Below are 20,972 nucleotides of genomic sequence, written 5' to 3'. Positions count from 1 at the left end.
TGTCAATAATTCACTTGTTTTGTTTTGGCACCTTTAATGCAGGAAGCACTTCTGGCTGATCCAGCCTGCAACTTTATTTCCTTTCCTTGAACAGGAATGGTGTTGTTCTTGAGAGAACTTAACACAAAAACAAGAAGCTGCTGTTTCCTCTGCTGGAAGAACCCAGTGTGTTCAAAGGCACATAACTTGATTAAGCTTGTGATGGCTGAAGTGTTGTGTATTTGTTTCTTTGTGCTCTAGGCCTTTAGTCAGCAGCTTTTCTGGCCTTCTGCTGCAGGTCTTGTAGAATAATCTGTGGTGTGGTCTTTGTTCTTATAGTAAAACCTGTCTAATCTGTCTGATTTGACAGTTTCAAAAAACATAGCAAAACTCTTACCTGGCGTGAAAAACTGGAAAGCATGGAAATAATGTTTATAGTTTTCCCTGCAAATTTTTTTTTATGTGGTCCTAAAAAACTGACTGTCTGCAGTGGCTGCAACTTAAAATTAATGTGACAAACATGTTTGGCTTTAGTTATTGTTGGTAGTGCATTAATGGTAATGCATTAATTTTTCAGCTTTCTCATTGAAGCAGCATGATTTTCAGTTGTCTGAATGGAAGAAATTATCTCCTTCTGGACTTCGAAAAATGTTTCTAGTTTCACAGATATATATATGTTTGCATTTTCTATTTAGTGGAAAACGGCAATGAAACAAGCATGTATGAATTTCTTTATCTTGGGGCTGCTTGTGAAGGATGTTTTGTAGAGCTTGCATGTTATATCTAAACATGGAAAACAGGATTAGAAAATATTTCACCATAGGGGGAAAGGTACAAAGAAGGGAAGAACATAGTCTATTAGAGGGATTTCTGTCTTGAGGGATTTATACTGCACTTGTGTAGCTGCAGCACCATGATCAAATAGAAGTTAGGACAAGTTACTACAGCAAAAACAGCCCCTGTTTCCTGCAAATTAAAAACCAAGACATAGAGCTTGACTCCAGACAGTCATTGGCTGAGATTTTCAGACAGAGTACTGAAAGAGATGAAAGTTGCATATTGTTCAAAGTATCAACAAATAAAGACCTAGTTTGTAAGTTTTTAATTGTTTCTTTATAACTTTCCCATTTGACTTGCAGCAAAATACCAAATAGGTACAAAAATTACTGCCATTTCAGATGGAAGTCTGTAGTTTGGGCCCTTTCTGGTGTAGGTGCTTACTTGGTTCACAGTTCAGTAGGTGACACTCCATTCCTCTCAAAGGGACTGTCTCTTGAAACTCAGATTTGCTGCCAGAAAAACGGTGGTTCTTTAGCTCTGATGTTGAGATACCTGAAGAGGAACACAATTAAGAAACTGATGCTAGAAAACTACTAAAAATTACATTTATGCACATATTTACTAATGAAATAAATCTAAAAAGACATTGAATTCCTCCATTTCTATGTTTTGCCAAATTAACAAGGAATGCATGGTAATGTTTATCTGAAGCTCAAGGGGATTTAGCAGTCTTTAAGATAAGAATATTGTTAAATGCCTTCTCAAGGTTGGGTGATCACATGGAGTAGGGCATGGATTTAGGAATATTCCTAAAGTAAGGCATTGCTTTGGTTCTCAGCAGCATCAAACACCTTGTTACCATACTAGGCCAGCCATAGTCATTCAGAGTGAATCTAAAGGAAGAGGTTGCTCTTCATCCCCAGAATAAGCTCTTTAAAGCTCTAATGAATCTATCTTATGGCCAGGAGGAAACTAAACCTATGTGGTGGGAGCTGGCATTCATCAGCTTATAACTCTATTAATAGCATCTTCAAAACTACAAATATCCACAGTGCTCAGAAGGAAATTTTATTGTTTTCCTCAGTCTAACGAGCTTTAAAACAGCATGAGATTACAATATAGAAATGCTAGGTCAGTGCAGACAGCACTGCAGCTCCCCAGCATGACTGACTGGTGAGGAAGGCCAGAAAGCAGTGGAACTTCCTGCATTTTTATTATTCCTGACATTATTGGTTAGAGAGCCTCGGATGTCATCGTGTTTAGTACACTGGTTTGGGTTTGTATGTGGAATCTGCACATGAGGACTGTTCTATTCAAAAGCAGTAGGATTAGAAACGGCTGCAGCACTTCCGTCTGGTGTGAGAGCACAGTGCCAGTGTAAGTGCTCGGGATCTTCTTGCAGGAGTGAGACCTTTGTGTGGCTTGAGATAAATGACAATTCATGAATTTCTATGTTGTGTCCCTTCACTTTATCATTCACAATGTCAGCTCCTTTTTCACCCTTCAGCTCTCTTGCTGTAGCCACAGGAAGCAATCTCAGCTAAAGTACTATTGAGCATCTTCTGAGAGATAATGGCTTTTGTGTTCTTCCAGGAAAGGTTTGAAGGATTCTTGGGAGTGCATCTCTCACATGTAGACATACTTGTGAAGACTTAGTTTCAGAATCATTTGGACCAAACAGGTCAACCCGATTAATCTCTTTATCCCTTATGGCTGCTGGATTTTTCACATCTTGAAGGTTCCACACTCACTGTTCTTTTTTGTTGGTACATTCCTTATTTCACCTGGGAATGTTTGAACAGTGTAACTTGTTGTGTATTTCCATTTTAGTCTGTGTGTTGTAAGATAACAGACTTGCTAAACTGGGTTGAAAATCTCTTCCTTTTCTGGAGCTGTATCAGCCTTCTGATTTTGATTGATTTCTTGTGGTCTTGGCTTCTTGACCTGTATGGTTGTCAGGGGATTGCGACATGTCTAAGCAGAACTGGCCATTGTGGGGTGTTTCATTTGTTTTTGCAGCTGGAAGCTGGCGAGTGGATCACTTTTATCCTGAGATGATCAGGTTAATCTGACCTCTGGTGTGCTCCCTACTCTTCACACCTTCTCTTCACCATGAGTGCAAAAGTGATTGTGAAAATATCCTCAAATCTCTGTACAAGGATTTTGGAGTAGTGAGAGGTGACCTTTGATGTTTGCTGCCTGAAAACCAGCCAATCACAGATTCTCCATATCCAATATGCATGGATATGGGAGAGCCTTGTATCTGGGAGCGGACACTGGGCTGAGGTGGTGGGAGCAGGAGAAGGAAGGGCTGTGAGGGAGCTCCCCAGAGAACAGGAATGGGAGAAATGACAGAACTGGGAGGCTTGGAGGCAAAAACGCGAGAGAGCTGAAAGGGGTGAGGGAAGGAGGGAGCCTGTGCAGAGGTGTAAAAAGATGAATAGGAAGAGAGTATTGCATTTGAGAAGAATGGATATGAAATGACCAAGTAGAAGGAAAAGCTGTGAGAAAGGTGAAGAAAGGAACAAATTAAAAAAAAAAAAAAAAGTGATAAGACAAATCATTCTTAAAATATAAGGAATCTAAATAGTCACAGTGAATCACTGCCTGACCAATAGAACTTTAACTATGAAAAAAAAATAAAATCAAGTATGCAACAAGCTTATTTTTGGGTCTAAAGTCATGAACTAGTGCTACTGAGAACCATTTGCAGTGGTTATAACATGGCATGAAGACTGAGTCACAAGGACTTTTACCAGAAGATGGGATTTGGGGACATCCCTAAGTGCATTTTTTCAGATATTTGTGTGAAGAGCTGTGTTAAAACTTCTAGGACTGAAAGAGTCCCAGACCTGCTTGCTGTTACTTAATCCTTGTTAAGAAAATTCAATCCTTCTAAAAAGTGCAGAATTATTTATATAAGAAAAAGAAATGCTCTTTATAATTTTCTCCATAAATGTGATATGTTAGGGTATTTTTTTCTTTTTCACTGCCTTAACTGAGCTTTTTTTTAAGCTTTTTTTGCTCTCTCCAAAAGTCTTAAGCCAATCACTTAAGAGTCAACAGACAGTTAATGCTTAATTAATAAAATTGTGTGTGAGCTTCATCATAGTCTAAGGCAGATTGACAAGGTCATGAACATAGGTAAACTCTTAAAATTCTATTTTCTTGTTAATGCCATATCTTCATTTGGATCCCAATATTTAAAAGGAAAAACAACAAAACCAAAACCCTAGAAACCAATACCGAACCACAAAACACCTTTTCCAAGTGTCACATCTCTTGTTTAGCAGAACTTTCAGCCTGTTGGAATTTACTCACTGATCTCTGTTTGACATCAAATATCCCTGATACAACTATGAATCAAAGAACTTTCACTTTAATAGATAAAGACTGCATAACCTGGTTGGGTAAAGATGATATTTGATACAGAAATCAATACCATTGTTCTTTAACAAAATACTTAATTTTATATATATATATATATATATATACACACCTCAAACATGCTATCTAATTCTAATCTGGCACTTCTTGAGATGTGACTAAGATATTTTCTTGGGGAAATAAATAAAGTCTGAGTTAATCATCAATGTGGGAAGGTATTTTTAAAGTAGAAGCGTGCAAAACAGCTGTATCACGCAAGGCTTACAGACTGCCACTGTAAATACCATTGTCACCTTCATGTAGTCACCTTCATAAGATCATTAAACTCAGGGGTGATATTCTCATGTAATACCTACATAGTTCATCAGCTTCAGAGGAGCTGCACAAATGAGAGTAGAAGTTGACCTTTATAATTCATGCACTGAGTCACAACTTCATCTCCAAAACTGCTGTAACCGTAATGCACTTCGCCTTTACATCCATTTTATCTGCCTGCAATTCTCATTACTAAATATAAACCTGTTCTGGAAAGTTAAAGTGGACATGTGACAGTGGCCACTTTGGATAAGCCCCAGCACTCAGACACTCTGCCCTATTAATGGTTCCATTGTAGTTCTGCCTAATGCTCCCCAGCGCCGGTGTTTGCTTTCTCCTAGATTACCTGAACTTGAGACAATCAATAAATGCAGCAGGAGAAAGCTCCCTGTTCACTTTCTGCTACAGTTCTGCCTTTTTCTTTGCAAATCCTGTAACAAAACAGGACCCAACATTTCTGTTCATTTAGCTGGAAATTCTCAAGCATCAGACGGATTTTAAATGCACTTTGGCACGGCGGAAATGTCAGGAGCACTCAGCTCATGTAGGCAAACAAGAGGCTGTCTTTAAAATTTTTGACGTCAGCTGGAAGATGCAGAGACAGGTCAACAAAGTGTTATTAGGACGATGTTAATTAGGACAAACCTTTATCCTGTGACCGTGCTATTTAAATCTGCAAAGGGAGAGGAATCTGGACAAATGAAAACAATGCCTGAGCACCATTTCCTAAGTCTGTTGACACTAATTGCAATGTGAGACCTTCTACTCTTCTTGCCCTATAATAGAGCAACCCTGTATAGCTCTAGAATTTACAGAGAATTTATCTCTGTTACTGCTGGCACCTTCAAAATTATCTTGTCATAAAAATACTACTTTCCAGCAAAAAAGTAATAGGTATTTCTTCAAAGAGTGTAGCTAGGTCAGTACTAATGATTTTTGTATCAGCTTGGTTTTGACAGTATTATTTAGAAAAGAGTCTTGAAAAATATCCTTACCATAGTGCTATAAAAGCAGAGACAGATTAGACTTTGAAACTTAAGTGTTCAAAATTTTGTGAACTAAATTAAGATCGAGAGGGGGTGGTGGATGGCTGCCTACTACTGAATACATTAAACCGTAGTTTCTCTGTGTGGTAGTGCTTACTCGCTCCTAAGGATTTCAGCATTTGCTGTGTACAAATATTTACAGTAGGCAAACCCAAAATTTCTTTCTAGATTTCCTTTTACAAATGGTACCTGATGCTTCCCATTTTTAACTCAAACCAGTTTCCACATCACAGAAGGATGCTCAAGGCTGCAGGTTATTTGAGGGGATGTCTGTGTGTATATTTGTTAAATTTCAATGCTTTAAACTTTCATTTACTGCACCTGTCTTAAAATTCATCAGAGGAGGAAGACAAGCCTGGTAGTAAGGACACCCTCAGAAGTGAAAGGCATGAGTAAGAGTTCCTACAATTCACTTGGCAAGTAAGCAAGAGTTAAAAGAAAGCAGCAGCATCCTCAGATTCAGTGAGACTTGTTGGGAATGTTTGGATTGAGAGAACAAAGTGAAAAATATCACTGTGAGGATTCTGGTGGTGTTTACATAATGACAGTGCTTGAGACAAGGCTGAGGTGCCCCTGTATGTCATGTTGCCTTGACCTGGCTGGTCCAAAGCTTATTGTGTTGGTTTGGGTTTGAGGTTTTTTTTTCTTTCTTTTCACTGTATTTTCATGGGTTTTATGCTAATTTTTGGTTTACTACCTTTGAAGAATCTGTATTTTCAACTCAGTTACATGAACTACCTCACCTTCAATCACCAGAGAAGAAGGAAGTTGGGGTTTTGGTTCCATGAAATACCATGGTTGTGGAAGGAAAGAGGAGACCTGAGAAAGCCAAAAAGCAGGAGTATTACACAAGTTTATGATAAGAAGAAGTTGGGCAAGTAACACTACCGGAAGAGGGGAAGTGAAATTTTACAAAGGCACCCCAATTCTGTAAAGTACAGCAGAAGCTAAATTACTCCAAAGTTGTGTTCCCAGGCATACCACAAAAACATCCAGACCTGACTGAATGTGTAATTTGGTTTAAACCAATTTATCTTATTAGTGCTGGTAGTTTCACAATGGTTTAAAAATGCAAGGACTTTGCGTATTAATGTAAAAAATAAAATTCTCTCTACTTGATTTAAAGTGAAATGAACATCAGCAAAACCAAGTGTTAGTTCATTCAAAAATGTTCATTATGACAGAGAGAAATTACTGAAAAAAATTCAAAAGGCTGTAGCCTTAAAACCTGTTTGAACAATTATTTGAGTCTGTTCTTGTTCTCCCCCAAATTAGCATGAGCAGACAAAAAACAGACATGAGTTCATGTTGTTTTACTGAAATACTCATTTCTGTGAGGGAGACACAGGAAAGAGACCTTAAAAATGTTTCTCATAGTGTGTGTTAAAGGACAAGTGAAATAATTTTAAGATCCTGGGCTAATGAATTCAGATGTACTTATTTATGTTGTTAGTATTTGATTTTTCAAAACCTGTAATCAGGCTGTGAATGTGAGACAGTGGCACAATGAAACATAATGGTGTCAAATTCAACACCGATGGACATAATTTTCCCTACTTATCTGTCATTAAAAAGATTTGGAAGCCAGCAGCAATAATCTAGGAATTATTTTCATGCTTATTAGTAAAGGAATTAAAGCTGATTGTTCTGATATGAGACAGCGGGTAACTTTTCCCTGTATTCTGGTGGCTTTTTTTTTTTACTCTTATCAGGTTTACTTGTCCCATTCTTAATCTTAGCAGCCGCATTTCCACTGCCTAGGCTGTCAAAGGAACACCAAGTGCTGCAGATAAAATGCTAGAGGTGTAAAAAGCTCCTGCTCAGAAGCTAAATCAGAATCACATGTCAACACAGTTTAGGCTCAGGCTCTGGCAGAATGGTAGGATCATTGTTTTTAATGCCATTTACTAATTAAAAACGAGTCCCAGATTACGGAAAGTCTGGAATGAAGCGGCTTACTAAAATGGTGGTTTAACTCCTTGAACTGGCTACACCAGAGTCTATCATTAAGCTGTAATTTATTTGAATATTGCTCAGCAGTTACCAAATGTTCTTCTGGCAAGAGGCAGCGCGGTTTGTGTTTCACACAATCATCCCCCCTTGTTTCGGCCGGAGCTGCTTTTACCCCTGATGGAGACGCGTGGCAGGACTGCGGCAGGTGTATTTTATTCGGCAGATGTACTGTAAACGCATTACAGCAGATTAGCTGGATTTCTTCCTTTAAATGTACACTGTGAGATCCAACTTGCAAGCCAGCTGTTTCTTACCGGCCCGTGTAATCTTCCCGAGCCCGGCTTTGCCTCTTGCTCTCGCAGCTATATCTGTAACGGGATCGGACGAGCGAGAGCGCCGCTATGAATTTTAATGCTTCCACTGGGGAATCCCTGCCGCCTCTTTTTGGATGAGATCCTCGAGGAAAGACCCAGAACAGAGCGAGGAGGAGGAGGCGGAGGAGGAGAAGGAGGCGGAGGAGAAGGGGAAGAAGAAGAAGAGGAGGGACAGCATAGAGGGAGAGAGCGGAAAGGGGGAGCCGCGGGGTTTAATTAGGGACCGTGGCGAGGCCGACACCGAGGCGGGCACTGGGGCGGGTGAGAGCCATGGGGAAGGAAGGATGGTTCTGGGCGTGTGTCGCTGCCTGACCGCGGCACGTCACCAGCGGCAGCAGCCGGAGCGCTGCGGTCCCGCCGCCGCCGCCCCCGCGCATATGCACCCGCCGGCATCCCCCGGGGCCGGCCGCGACCTGGACATCGCCGAGGGCATCCCGCTGGGTTCGGGCGAGAGACAGAGCCCGCGGACCGGGCGGTAATACCGCCTCGCTGTCCGCACGCCGCGGCCCGAGAGGAGGAGCCCCAGTGCCGCGACAGCCGCCGGCAGCGCCGCCGCTCCTGCCGGCGCCCCATGGATAAAGCGGGCTCGCTGCACAGCTCGGTGCCCGCGCCGCCGCCCCGGCTCTACCTGCCGCGCAACTTCAGCTGCAGCGCCTGCCTCTATGGCAGCCTGGCCGAGCAGTGCAGGGCGGGCTGCAGCCCCGACGGCGACGCCGCGCCCACGCCCGTGGTTCGGGAGGCGGCGGGCGAGAAGCCGCCGCCGAGCCGCGGCCGGGAGCCCACGCTGCCCGCCGTGCCCCCCAGCCCCACGCAGCGCCGCCGCGCCAAATCGCTGCCAACGCCCGGCGACCGCAGCCTGCGCCCCGCGCTGCAGCAGAGCCCGTCGCGCCGCAAGACCGTGCGGTTCGCCGACTCGCTGGGGCTGGAGCTCACCTCCGTGCACCTCTTCTGCGAGGCCGACCTGCCGCGGGTGCCGCTGCCCGCGCCGCCGACGCCGCGCCCCGCCGACCTCCTCAAGACCAGGAAGCCGCCGGCGCTGGGGGACCTGGAGCCGGTGCTGTTCGGGCCGCCGCCGCCGCTGCTGGAGCCGCTGTTCCCGCCGCATCCCGGCGCCAGTCCCGGCTTCGCGGAGCGGGTGCGGCAGCACAAGGTGAGGCTGGAGTGGGTGCGGGCAGAGCCGGTGGGGCTGCGCGGGGCCGTGCGCGTCCTCAACCTCGCCTACGAGAAGGTCGTGTCGGTGCGCTACACGCTCAATGGCTGGGCCAGCTGCGCCGAGGCTGCCGCCACGTACCAGCCGCCCGGGCCGGCCGACGGCATCACCGACCGCTTCGCCTTCCTGCTGCCCCTGGGTGCCGCCGCCGCCGAGACCACGCTGGAGTTCGCCGTCCGCTACCGCGTCGCCGGCGCCGAGTACTGGGACAACAACGAGGGCAAGAACTACCGGCTGCGGGGCCGGCAGCGCGTCCCGCCCGCCGACGGGCCCCCGCAGGACCCCGACAACTCCGCCTGGATCCACTTCATCTGAGGCGGGGGCAACGGGGAGCCCGCGCAGGGTCGGGGGGACCCGTCCCGGGGGAGCTCGGCGCCCTCCCCCCGGCTCCTCCCCGCGAGCCTCCCGGAGGAGTTTTCCCGAGTTCTGTTTACAAAGGGGTAATTTGTGTTTTCTGTGTCACTAGCGGTGACGGGGGGAATCCTGGCTCGCCTTCCAGGCGCTCACGGGGTGTGGGCACGGAGGCCGGGCGTGGGTTCTCCCTCAGTGTCCTGAGCACTGTGGCTTCCACCAAAGCAGTGGCTGCCGGCCGGGCTCCGGTGACAGGGGCCGAGGAATGTGCGAGGAATGTGCCGGTCAGGACCGGAATCCGCAGGTGAGTGCACATCCTCCCGGCCCCGGAGGTCAGGCTGAGCTGCTGTTACCTCAGCAGGTAACGCGGAGGGCACTGCCATAGGGCATCCCTCCGTCCTGTTTGCCTAATCCTGCTCAAGCAAAGCCCGGCTCCGGCGAGGGGCTGGATCCGCCCTCAGCGCCTCGCTGACCCACTCGTGTTAATTGTCCCGCGGGGTCAAGGGCCTGATAGTGCAGGCTAAGGGACAGGTTATGGTTTTGAACCCAAAAAGACAAGAGTACAGATGTCCCAAGGCACAGCTGTGTTTCATTGTGCGTGAAAATGTTCGTTTTAAAGCAAAGGTGGTTTTTTGGTTTTTTTTCATTTTGAACCCTCTTGCAGGTATTTAAACATAGTTAGAAAAAAACCAGTGTCACATCCTATTTGAAACACAACTCACCGGGAGATTTTAAAAAGAAAGTGTTTTGGTTTAGAATTCGCGTGGTACGTTGATGGAAAAGTTTGTCAGGATCTAGTGTTTGTTTCGGTAGGATTGGTCCCACAAAGCTGCTTGTGTTTAGGTCAACAGGAAAGTCGTGGAATTGCACCAAAGGAAGGAGAGACGGCAAGAGTTGAATCTGTAATTCTAGTCTGCATTACAAGTAACACCTTCATTTTTATTCCTGTTAAGAGTTTAATTAAACAGTATCAGTGCAGGAGCCAGATTTCTGAATTTCCTGCTCCAAATCCTTCATAATAATTTCAGTAAGTGATGGATTTCACAAAACTGGTGAGGTTTAATCAGACAAATCAAAGGAAGTTCTACCTTGCCATATAAAATATATCAATCAAAATTACACAGCATAGTGACTTCTGCCTTCAAAGGTGTGTTTTAAATTATAATAGCGCTAAACAGAGCATTTTCCTTTTTAAACTTGCTTTTTCAGGAGTTCAGCTGAATACAGGTTGTGCTGGTGCCAAATCTGGGTGCTAATTTTCCAGGATTGAGGCATGTGTGTGTTTGCTGGAAAGGGGCCTCTGCAAATATGACTTCTGAGAGTGGTAAAACCATGTCAGTGTGATTTTCTGGTTATGAAGGGCTGTAAGATCAGACCTTTAAGATCTTGGATTTTCTGTAGGTTGTTCTGGAATGAAATGTAAATTTTTACACTGCATTTTTATGTTTCTTGAAAGGGTTAAGCATCCCAAGCAGCTTGAGTAATGTCTGGAGTAATGAGTTCTCACAGAACCTTTTGACATCGGTGAGAATTGAGAGCAGTTTTGTCTCCTGAGGGTCTGATTCAGTCAGAATAATTAAACCCATACATTCTGGGGGGAAAAAAAGAGGTCTGGAAACTCGATGGGAAAGAGTATTTAATTTCATTTCTGTAGATTACTGGTTCTGATTTAATGGAAGTAGTAGCAAGGCTGCTTTCTGTAGTATTGGTAGCTTGGTTTTAATTTCCCAGTCAGTGTTCTAATCCCTGTGCTTTTAATGAAACAGAACTTAACCGAAATACACTGTCAGTATCTTCTACTGAGTATTTCACAATTTAGTATATTAAGGTCCCCATCTTGTAATACAGTAATCTTGTAAGTTGCTAGAACACATTTATAAAGCTAGAATAACACAACTAGGGTCTTAAAATGTTTGTGATTAAAACATATTAAGTGGTGTATTTCATAAAGAAAGCCCAAGTGTCTTTTAGTTGAATTTATGCTTTTTATAAGAGCCTTAATACTGGAGAGAAGGAAGAGGACTTGTCTCCATTTGAAAGCACTTTGAAATCTGCTAGAAGTATAGAAAACCATCATTTATTTATATGTTGTAGCTTTCCAAAAGCTTGGCCTTTTTAACCGACAGAGTGAACCAACAGCTGTTATGTGGACTGAAAATGCTTGGAGAAAAAAGTAGTTTCTATGCATTTTAGAGCAACTGATGCTGCAACTTTGCTTATGAAGTTTTAGCAAGATTTCCTGTTTATTGTTTCAATGGCTTTGAAAACACAGACAGTGCTAAAGAACATTTTTAACACTGAAAAATTCTAGAACTCCAAAATTATTTTCTAGTGATTGGCAGTTTTCATTAACATTTGATTTGTGCAGTTTCTGCAGGTTTCTAAAAATTCTCTAAAAGTCTCTAAAAAAGTTTTAAAATCTCCTTCTCGCACCTATGTCTTAAACACTTTCAATCTGGATTACCTAAATGGATGTACATGCATCAAGTGCTCAAGGAGGTTGTTGTATTACACTTTATTTTTTATCATAACTTAGGTGAACTTACTGTTGTTCTTGGCTGGAATTTTGCAGGCAGAATTGGGCTATGGCTTTGTAATACTGTTCAGATATTATTGTTCTTACATTTATGGCCACCTTTGCCAAGCACAAATCTGAGTATTAAACGTTTTGAAGTTGTAGCATACCAGGACAGTGTTTTGCACGACAGTTTCCTAAGCTTTCAAGCGGTTAATCCTGACCTCAACCTGAATTTTGTGAGTAACTTTATGGGCTTGATCAGAGATTATTGATGGTACATATGCAAGTCCAGTAAAAGACATAGTCTTCTGGAAGATTTAGAGACAAATCCATTGTAATGCCTGGAAAGGGAAGGCTGCACCCAGCCAGCTTTGACCTGGGAATGCTATTGATGAAGTCTGTGGAAGGAGATTGAGGTGTTTTCATAGAAATTATCAGTGGCATATGCCAAAGCTGCACTACTTTGATTACACATTTGCACTTCTGTCACATGAATTTATCTCCAAGAAAGGTTTATTCATATTTCCACACACATGTTCAGTTGCAATGGCTGTATTTTTCCACTGGCAGCATTCATGTAGTTTTCAATCCATTAGATTTCAATCTGATACCATCCATGCCATCTAATACTTGCTAGAAGCATTGTGATAAGTGGAAATGAAATAAAAACATCAAATTATGTTTGTATAATACATAAACAATGACTTTGAGGAGAAAAACCTGTGTTGAAGGGGGTCATTTTCAATTTGGCAGGACACCAATCATTTTATTGGGAGCATGAGCCAAACAACTTTTTAAAATTATATTTCTAAATAATATTGTTCAAGAAAAAGAAGTTTCACAAGCAAAGTTGAATATTTGAAAATTTTCAAGCCTATCTGTTTCTGGAAAAAATGTTTTCATTTGCAGGATTGGAGTTCATGCCACCTCACTTTCCAAGTGATACCAGAATGGTTTAGGCAAGGCAATAATCCAAGTGTACTTCACTTGTGAATGAATTATTCATTGCTTATGTCTCTGCAGATGTAAAAATGTGTCTGTCATTTATGGTGCAAAGTTGCAGCTTTATGAAATGTGCCATGTTATTTTATGTGCACTATAATGTGGATTTATACAGCGAGTCGAGTTGTACTGTATGTCTGATAGACATGGATGTTTGCTGCTTCACACTGGAACTGGCAGGGGTTTTGCATGTGATTCTATGCCTTCTATGGTAATATTTTGAAAATTTACCCTAATTATCAGAAATCCTAAAATGAATCAGAACTGTTAAGTGATTATAAATGGAATTTCAGCTAGCTAAACATATTATTTATTAGCATTAAATCAGTTACTGAAGCTGTTCTACTTATGTTCACTAAATGTATATAATTCCAGGTAAATTACGTTTTTTCTCCTTTTACCATTTGCAAGTAACTTTTTTGATGTGAATGTGTGTGCCTCACTATCTCAGTAAACAACAGAGTAAGTGCACACTGTTGTTTCAGCAGATGTGAAGGCAAATGTATCACTTGAATGAACAAATGTCTGTCCATGAATAAGCATCATCCCTTTACAGATACATGAAATGTTTTTCCATAATGCCAACAGGCAAGCAGCTGCTAATTTTAGTGTAAAGTAACCTGCAGAAATACTCAGAATCTGATTTTTTGAACAGCTTATATATTAAAATTTTTATGTGCCTTTCAGCATTTCCTAGAAATGAAGCTCACATGTTCCTTAGCTCTCCCACCAGAAGCCCAATAATTAATTTGTCATTAAAATGAAATTTTTTGCAAAAATATAATAATCTTAATTCCTGGCACATTTTTAGCTGTGCCAGAAATCCTGTATCTATAGCAGCCAGAGAAATCTGATAATATTTTCCCATATTACTGTGAAAAAAAAGTCAGAAATATGTCTCCTTGGTACACCTCTACATTTATGTAGTTAAGTAAAAAAGAAACCAATTGTGACTATAGTTAATATAACAGAATATATTTATTGTATATATTCACCTCTTGCACAAATATTCTAAATATATATTCTATCTGAAACCAGAAGTTCTAGTTTTCTATGAAATCTGTTTGTGGAGACCTGGCCTTTTCAAATTTTACTGTTATTTATCTGATGCTGCATAATGCACATCGTTAAAACTTTTGGATGGATTTAATCTGTCTGCAGAGTTTGTATCAGGAAACAAAAGTGCTCACCGCAAGGAATATCTGAAGTAAATTACTTTTACCTTCCAGCTATTCTGCATGACTTTTTGGCAAACCCTCAGTAATTCTGTTTCCTGTAGGTACTTCATGTGCACATGTTTGGAGTAAATGGAAGGATTACTTAATGGAATGGAAGTATTTTTGAGCACTGAAATTAAGGATTTTCCAACATAAATAGTTCAAGGCAAGAAGTAAATATAGTCAATATTGCTGTAAAACAAAGCCCACTGGCCTTATGTAGGGCTGATCAGTATTTTGTTTAAAACAGAAGATGATGGCGTATTTCAAAATTCAACATGTTCAGGGAAACACACCTGCTTCAATTTTCTCAAGTTCAGCCAATAGGAGAGAATTGCCCCAAAATAAAGAAGTGGTGAGAGTATTTCCTTACATCTGTGTATGGTCTTGAATGTAGGTCTTCCATGAGCAAAGTGGATACTGAGCTATAAACCACTGGCTATTGCTTGGAGTTTTTCTTTATCCAACTTATAAATACTATTTTAAAATTACTTCACAGAAAGGATTTTTGACCCTGGATTTCCCCGCCTGGTGTGAATATCCTCTTCATTCAGTCACTGGTTTTTGCTTGAGGCCTCTGTTGTTGAGGAAAGATTTGATTTTATTTTTATGCTACATAGGAAGATTATTTTACATTAGATTTTTGGAGGGGAAAGCAGGGAAATTTTTTCCTTGCGATTTTCATGTTCTAGTTATTAAACAATAGCATGAAGTATAAAAATTGCTTGAAATTACATATGCACTAGTGATTCCAAAGAGTATAGCTAAGAATAATGTCAAGTGTGAGATGTGCTTTTTAAAAAACATACATGCTTTGATCTAGAATGGCAGGGAGAAAGTCCTAGTCTCCAGTGCAAGCTATTAATGCCAGGGATTTCTTTCTATGCAATTCTATGGTGCACCTGTTTTTATAGGGATTAACTTGATTGGTGTCGTTCGTGTGTCACTGTGTTGTGTGTAGAATATTCAGTTTAAAGTGTCATTAAGGAAACTGTGTGTCTTAAATGGTGTTATAACTTCAGGCTCTTTTTGTCCAACCTGACTTCACTAAATCATAAGAAACTCCTCTGAATAATAATAACAAGACAATATTTCATAAAATTGCATAATCAAGTCTCACATGTTACACTTATCACCTTCTAGGACAAAAGTTGTGTTACTGTTGTGAGTTTTAAAATGTTTGTATTTCTGTATTTTAAAACAAAAAGCCAAATTGTACTAGACTTTTAACTCAAAGAGCTAATAAGGGTGTTTTTAAAGCTGATTGAAAGTAGACAAACTAAAATTGGCTGGGATTACTTGTGTGTCAAGTTTCTGAACTGTGGTATAACAAATGTTTGTGTACCTCCTTCATGGGGGGGCACCCTGGGTGCAAAACCTGCCAATATCTGGGCGCAAATCCATTTTGCACTGCAGGAAAATTGCCGTGACAGAGAATTGCTGTTCTTGGAGAGGTTTGAACAAACCAACTCCTCCCTTGCAGTGTTACACAAATTGAGGTTCTGTCTGTTGAAGAGAGTGTTCTTCAACATGCAGGTTTTTATTACTGTTTCTTTGATTTACTGTGACTTCGTTCTGAAAAAAAATTGTTACTTAACTCTGTACTTGACTAGTAAATTACTTTTGGTTGTAGCGTCTTCTGCAATGTTTATATTTCACCAAATAATGTTTGTTTCTAATGTTTGTAAAAGTTAATGTAATATCACCAAAAGTCAAAATCAACATTTTCTAATAATGCCTTGTAATTTACCTAGCCTTACAGTATTTCAGAAAGTTTTCCACCAAAACTGCATCTAGTCACTGCTTGTCACAATTATAAAAGAGATATATTTATAAACCTGTAGCTTCTAGCTGCCATTAAAGATTAATGAGACAAATCATGAGCATGTGGTGACTATAAAACTATTTTTTTTCTTAAACTGACAAACCATGATAGTTTTTTTTGTTGAGGATCTGAAGCAGTGATGTTTCAAAGCCTCCACTGTGCATGTTGTGATGTACCTGCAAATCTGAGACAAATACCTGATATTAGGGGCACTTTTCCCAGCCAGCCTGTCCCGAGGGTGTCTCTACTGAGTGTTCTCTGTGGACGTTGCTGGAGGACTTCTGCTGGGGGGATGGGATGGGATGGGATGGGATGGGATGGGATGGGATGGGATGGGATGGGATGATCAGTGGGTGTAAATGTATGTGGCTGTTTTTATTGTCTTGTTTCAATAGCACCATTTCAGCCCCGTTTTAGCATTCTGTGGTTGAGGAAGGGCTGCCTGAACTGCAGAGTTGAGGCTGTCCCAGTATCAGCTAAATGATCCCAAGTACTCTTCCAAATATTCTTTCTCTGTTCATTCCCAGCTTCAAAATATTTGTTTCTTGAATTGTTACAATGTGCTGCTGTTCAATATTTCAGTGTACTCAGCATCTTCTCTTGCAATGCTAAGAACAGTTTTCAATTTTTCTTTAACTAACACTTTTTAAGGCTTTTTAAAGAATACAGATAAAAGCCATATAGCCGCAAGGAGAAAAAATGTTCTGTGTTTGTTCTCATGTAATTGGTACAATTTATTTTTCTATTCTCTTTCAGAAACATCTGCTTAGCTGTCTCATTATTAATAATTCTTTTGTATGTATGTGTTTCGTTGGAAGAGCAAAGTAATTAATTAATATTAGCTCTAGATTTCTTTTTTTTTTTTTCTAGAGGGAATGTTTTGTGATTTACCATCTATCTAATCTTTCTGTTCAAGTAAAAATGAACTCTTAGTGCACATAAATTACAGAATCTAGAGCTGTTTTCTTAAGATACCATTATATAAAGAGTAGACCGCGTTAGTTAGAATCACAGAATGTAATTTAGATTTCTTTTTGGTAGGGAATATGCTTTGAATTCAAAACTGCTGTTATACTTGAGTGGTCCTGAAGTAATGAGATTACAGTTCTGAGTGATGATTATAATGAAGATTAGTTTTACACTGTTCTTTAGTCTTGGATTAATTTTTCATTATTTTCACTCTTACACAGGACAGTATACGACTATGGTAATTCATCTGTTGATTAGCCAGAACTAAATGTTGTAGATAGAAAGTCTTATGAATAACAGGAGTTAAAATAAGTGAAGTATCAGACAGTTATACTACTACTAATGATAATAATAATAATCCCTCTCTCTAAACGACCACATCTGGGAGTCTATCAATGATTTTTGGTCAAGAGTTGAATTGGCTCAGGGAATGAATGGAATCCTACAGCTCTCTCAAATGGGGGACTTGTCCCCACCAGAGCTGGCAGGAGTGTGGGGGGGGGTCAGGTACAGAGGGGAGGCAGAGGCCAAGGAGGAGGGACGGGGAGCAAGAGCCTGGTCCTTCAGTGTCAGGGAGCTTCTTGATCAGCTCAGGTTCTCCTGCAACATCATCCCCGTTCCTCTCGTGCTGTTGCCATGACTTAGAGCCATGGTCCTGACCTCTCCTTGACCTCTCCTTGAATCCCACTTCTTCCTTGCAGTGCTCCATGTGCACAGGGGCAGGGAGGAAGGAGAAACAGGACGTGGTTGTGCTGCCTCTAAGGAGGGGGTCTTTGCAAGACTCTCTTTGATTCCTTGTAGAAACACTCCTTCAGCTCACACAGAAGCAGGGACATGCCTAAAGGACCATGTTGTCCTTAAGCCTATGGAAGATGAGGGAAGTAGACAAAAAAGAGTCCTATCAAGGCTTTGAACAGCAGAATTTTCTTTTTTATTTAACATATTTACCAGGCCCATGCCCCATGGCCTAATAGAAAGTTCCCAAAATGTTCCAGTTGTGGATGAGGGTGATGCACTGCAGGAAAAAAGAGCTGTGCAATGGTGATATTACACCAGTTTTATCATTGGCTTTGCCTTACCAGTGGTGGCACAAGTGAGGGCTTCTCAGAACAGCCAGGAGTTGCCAAGAATGCTTAAATCTGTCATTTTCTCTTGATCTAGACCCATGAAGTGAAGAAGGGAGGCAGGTGATGGCAGAAAGCAGAAGTTCTCTTGTGTCCTGAGAAGTGCAGACTCATCCTTCTGTCCTGTGGATTGACTTTCATGGTCAGAGAAAGGTACAAGTGCTGTACCTCCATTTAAATGCTTCTCTAAGCAAACTACATTCAACAGCATGAATAATTAAACACTACAAAAAAACGACAAATAAAACAGCCTAATAGCAGAGGATGTAGGATACTTGTGCTGCATTAAAATAGATCAGGTCTGAAGTGACTGAATTATGCTTTGTCAGGAAGAGAGAGACATCAATATTGTGGGGCAAACTCTAAGCAATCCAGATACCACAGAGTCAATTCTCCTGCCCAGGAATGTTCTTAGACAAGAACAAGCTATTCAAAAACTGTTGAATATTAAAGCTATCAAACAACTGTTCTTAGACTGTGTCTCAATCGATGTGGGGAGAGTGGAGAAAATTACATTAAGGACACTACTAAGCTGCTCTCAAAATTTGCCTGTGCCATCTGCAGCATATCTTGGTGATGATTTGCAATGATTGGACGTTGCTCGAGAGTGTTTTAATATTGCCTTACAGCCATGAGGTCCTGTTCCCTGGAAATACCATCCCCAAGGATGCTGTTTTCCATCAGTTCAGTCACATCATGCTGGGTAAAATAAAACGAGGTTCAAGTTAATTCCTTTGTTACCTACAGTGCTGTGAGAAGTGTGTCTGTGTGTTTTGAACATTTTCAATGGAGCAGGATGTCTTCATGTTTTTTGCTGCTCTTACAGTTGCCCCGGGTGAGTGCGTGGCCCCGGAGCTGCGCTGAGCCCGCAGCGCTGGGAGCTGCAGGCCCGGCCACTGCCCTCTGCCCGGGCTTACACGTTCCGAGTGCCACCGTGTGGTGAATTTGTGCGATAATTCGGATTTTCAGTGGCAGTCGTTTCAGTCAGGTCACCGTTTGCGACCTGAAGCATTTTTTCCACGGGTGACCTGTGTTCACGAAAAAATTCTGCCATATTCTTAGATTTTCTTTCTCTTCTCCAGAATATTTAGTGCAGGTGGTGCAATTCCCTTTGCCTCTTTGCTGTGTGATCTCCCCACGTCACAGCAGAAAAGCCTCGTGTGCTCAGCGGTTGATTTATTGCTGCAGTACAGTTTATTCACTCGGCTGGGCTGAAGATGGATGTCGTGTCCTTTTTGCGTCAGTTCGGCAGATTAAAACCCTGTGCTGGGAACCATTACTACAGGGAGGTTTTAGATTCCCAATCTATCACTCCAAAGGAGAAGGAAAGAGAATCCTTAGCCATGGGACATCACCTGTCTGCAGACACCAGTTCAGGCAAACATTGGATACTGAGATTTGCTGCACTTCTAATCAGAGCTGCTTAACAGATTGTCTCACTGCTAATTTAATGAGAGTGAAGTTGACATTGCCCTTCTTTTATGCTCATCAAAACACTGCCCAGTGTTTTGACGTATTTTTGTCCTTTTATTTTAAAACATTTTTTTTCTCTCTCTAGTAACAATTACGTGATTTTTATTTATATAATGACAAGCCCAAGATTCACAGAGAGATGCAGCACTCCATTGGCTTAAAAACAGACAAAATGTAAGGTATGCAAGCTTTTGGGGACTGATGTTGATAGAAATCTTAGCAAATAAAATATGGATTGAAAAACTTAGGGAACTAAGTTTAGCTTCTGTAAGTCAGATAGATAACTGGGGAGAAAAAGGGGTTGGTACTTGTGGAGCAGTGAGGAAGTGTTGGCACAAAGAAAGGAGATGATATAATTAACCCCCAGGAGATACAGAGATGTAATTATTGGTTGTGGGATTATAATTTGCCATAAACTAAATCTCTCTATTGAATCTATAATGTATATAAATTATCCTGTAATTGTAACATTCTTCAGTTCAGGATCAAGACTTAAGAGGTCACAGATAAAGTGATTATTTTTGTAAGAAATCACCTCCTTTATTAATTTTCTGTAGGAGCACACACTGGTGAACAAGCCTGACATTTTTCCCAACGATTTATACAAAAGCATTTAAAATCGTGCCATAGACCAAAGGTAATGCACATTCACTCCATCTCTTTATGTTGATAAAGACATTAATTGTGGATTCATGTCAGCAAGTGCTGCATTCATACTCTTGCAGTCTGGCTTCTATCAGTGCCTGGTGGTCTACCTGAGGCTTCCTGCTGCTGCTGAACATAGTGAAGTTATGGGATGCTTGGAGCTCTGCTTGGGTAGCAAACATCAAACAAGAATACATTCTTTTGGCAGCATAATTCAGGTAGTTGAGCGAATTGTAGAAAGGTATAAAAATGTTTGGTCCAATAGACATCATTTGTCCTAAACAGCAGAACATCACAGCTCTTGGCATAAATCACATGGGGGAAAAAAAAAAAAAAAAGCACCTAAGTACTGCTGCTCCCATTTTAAGAGGAATAAGTCACTTTAAAGTTGTATAAAATTTTAAAAGGATTAGGGATAGACATGTTTTTGGTCCTCCTCTTTAAGCAACAGAACATCCATTTTCCATCTGTGCACCATGAAAGAGAGGTTGAATTCTGTTTCAGGTGCTTTTCCCAGACAGTTGTCATTTATCCACACCGATGTATGTACACTGCTACTACAGTTTAAATGGGCAAGTGGGTTTTTATTGTTCCCCAGGCTCCTTAGGGCATTACAGAAATTACTATTTTATTGATCAAAATTTAAAAATACAAACATTTTAAGGGGGAAATAGTATAAAAATGCGTTACAGTGCTCTGGGCTGACCTCTACAGAGATCCACAAGGGTCATGTATTACACGGCAAAGAATGAAGGGCCTGTTACCCTCAAGCCAAGTTGGAAAAAGATGGTGAAAGAAACAGTA

At 41.3% G+C, this 20,972-nt stretch overlaps 1 protein-coding gene and 1 pseudogene across 1 annotated transcript; one reads left to right on the top strand and one right to left on the bottom strand.

The window, feature by feature from the left end:
- Window positions 1-1,084: 1,084 nt before the first annotated feature.
- On the bottom strand, window positions 1,085-2,794 carry LOC116450111 (annotated as a pseudogene).
- On the top strand, window positions 2,496-16,015 carry PPP1R3E (protein phosphatase 1 regulatory subunit 3E). The gene has a single exon (XM_032121695.1). The coding sequence runs from the start codon at window positions 8,406-8,408 to the stop codon at window positions 9,357-9,359; it is 954 nt and encodes a 317-aa protein (XP_031977586.1). The 5' UTR covers window positions 2,496-8,405; the 3' UTR covers window positions 9,360-16,015.
- The last annotated feature ends 4,957 nt before the right edge of the window (window positions 16,016-20,972 follow it).

Source organism: Corvus moneduloides, chromosome 12 (assembly GCF_009650955.1).
Source record: "Corvus moneduloides isolate bCorMon1 chromosome 12, bCorMon1.pri, whole genome shotgun sequence".
Taxonomy (NCBI): domain Eukaryota; kingdom Metazoa; phylum Chordata; class Aves; order Passeriformes; family Corvidae; genus Corvus; species Corvus moneduloides.
Note: the sequence above shows the minus strand (reverse complement) of the source record. Positions and strands in the feature narration are given on the sequence as shown.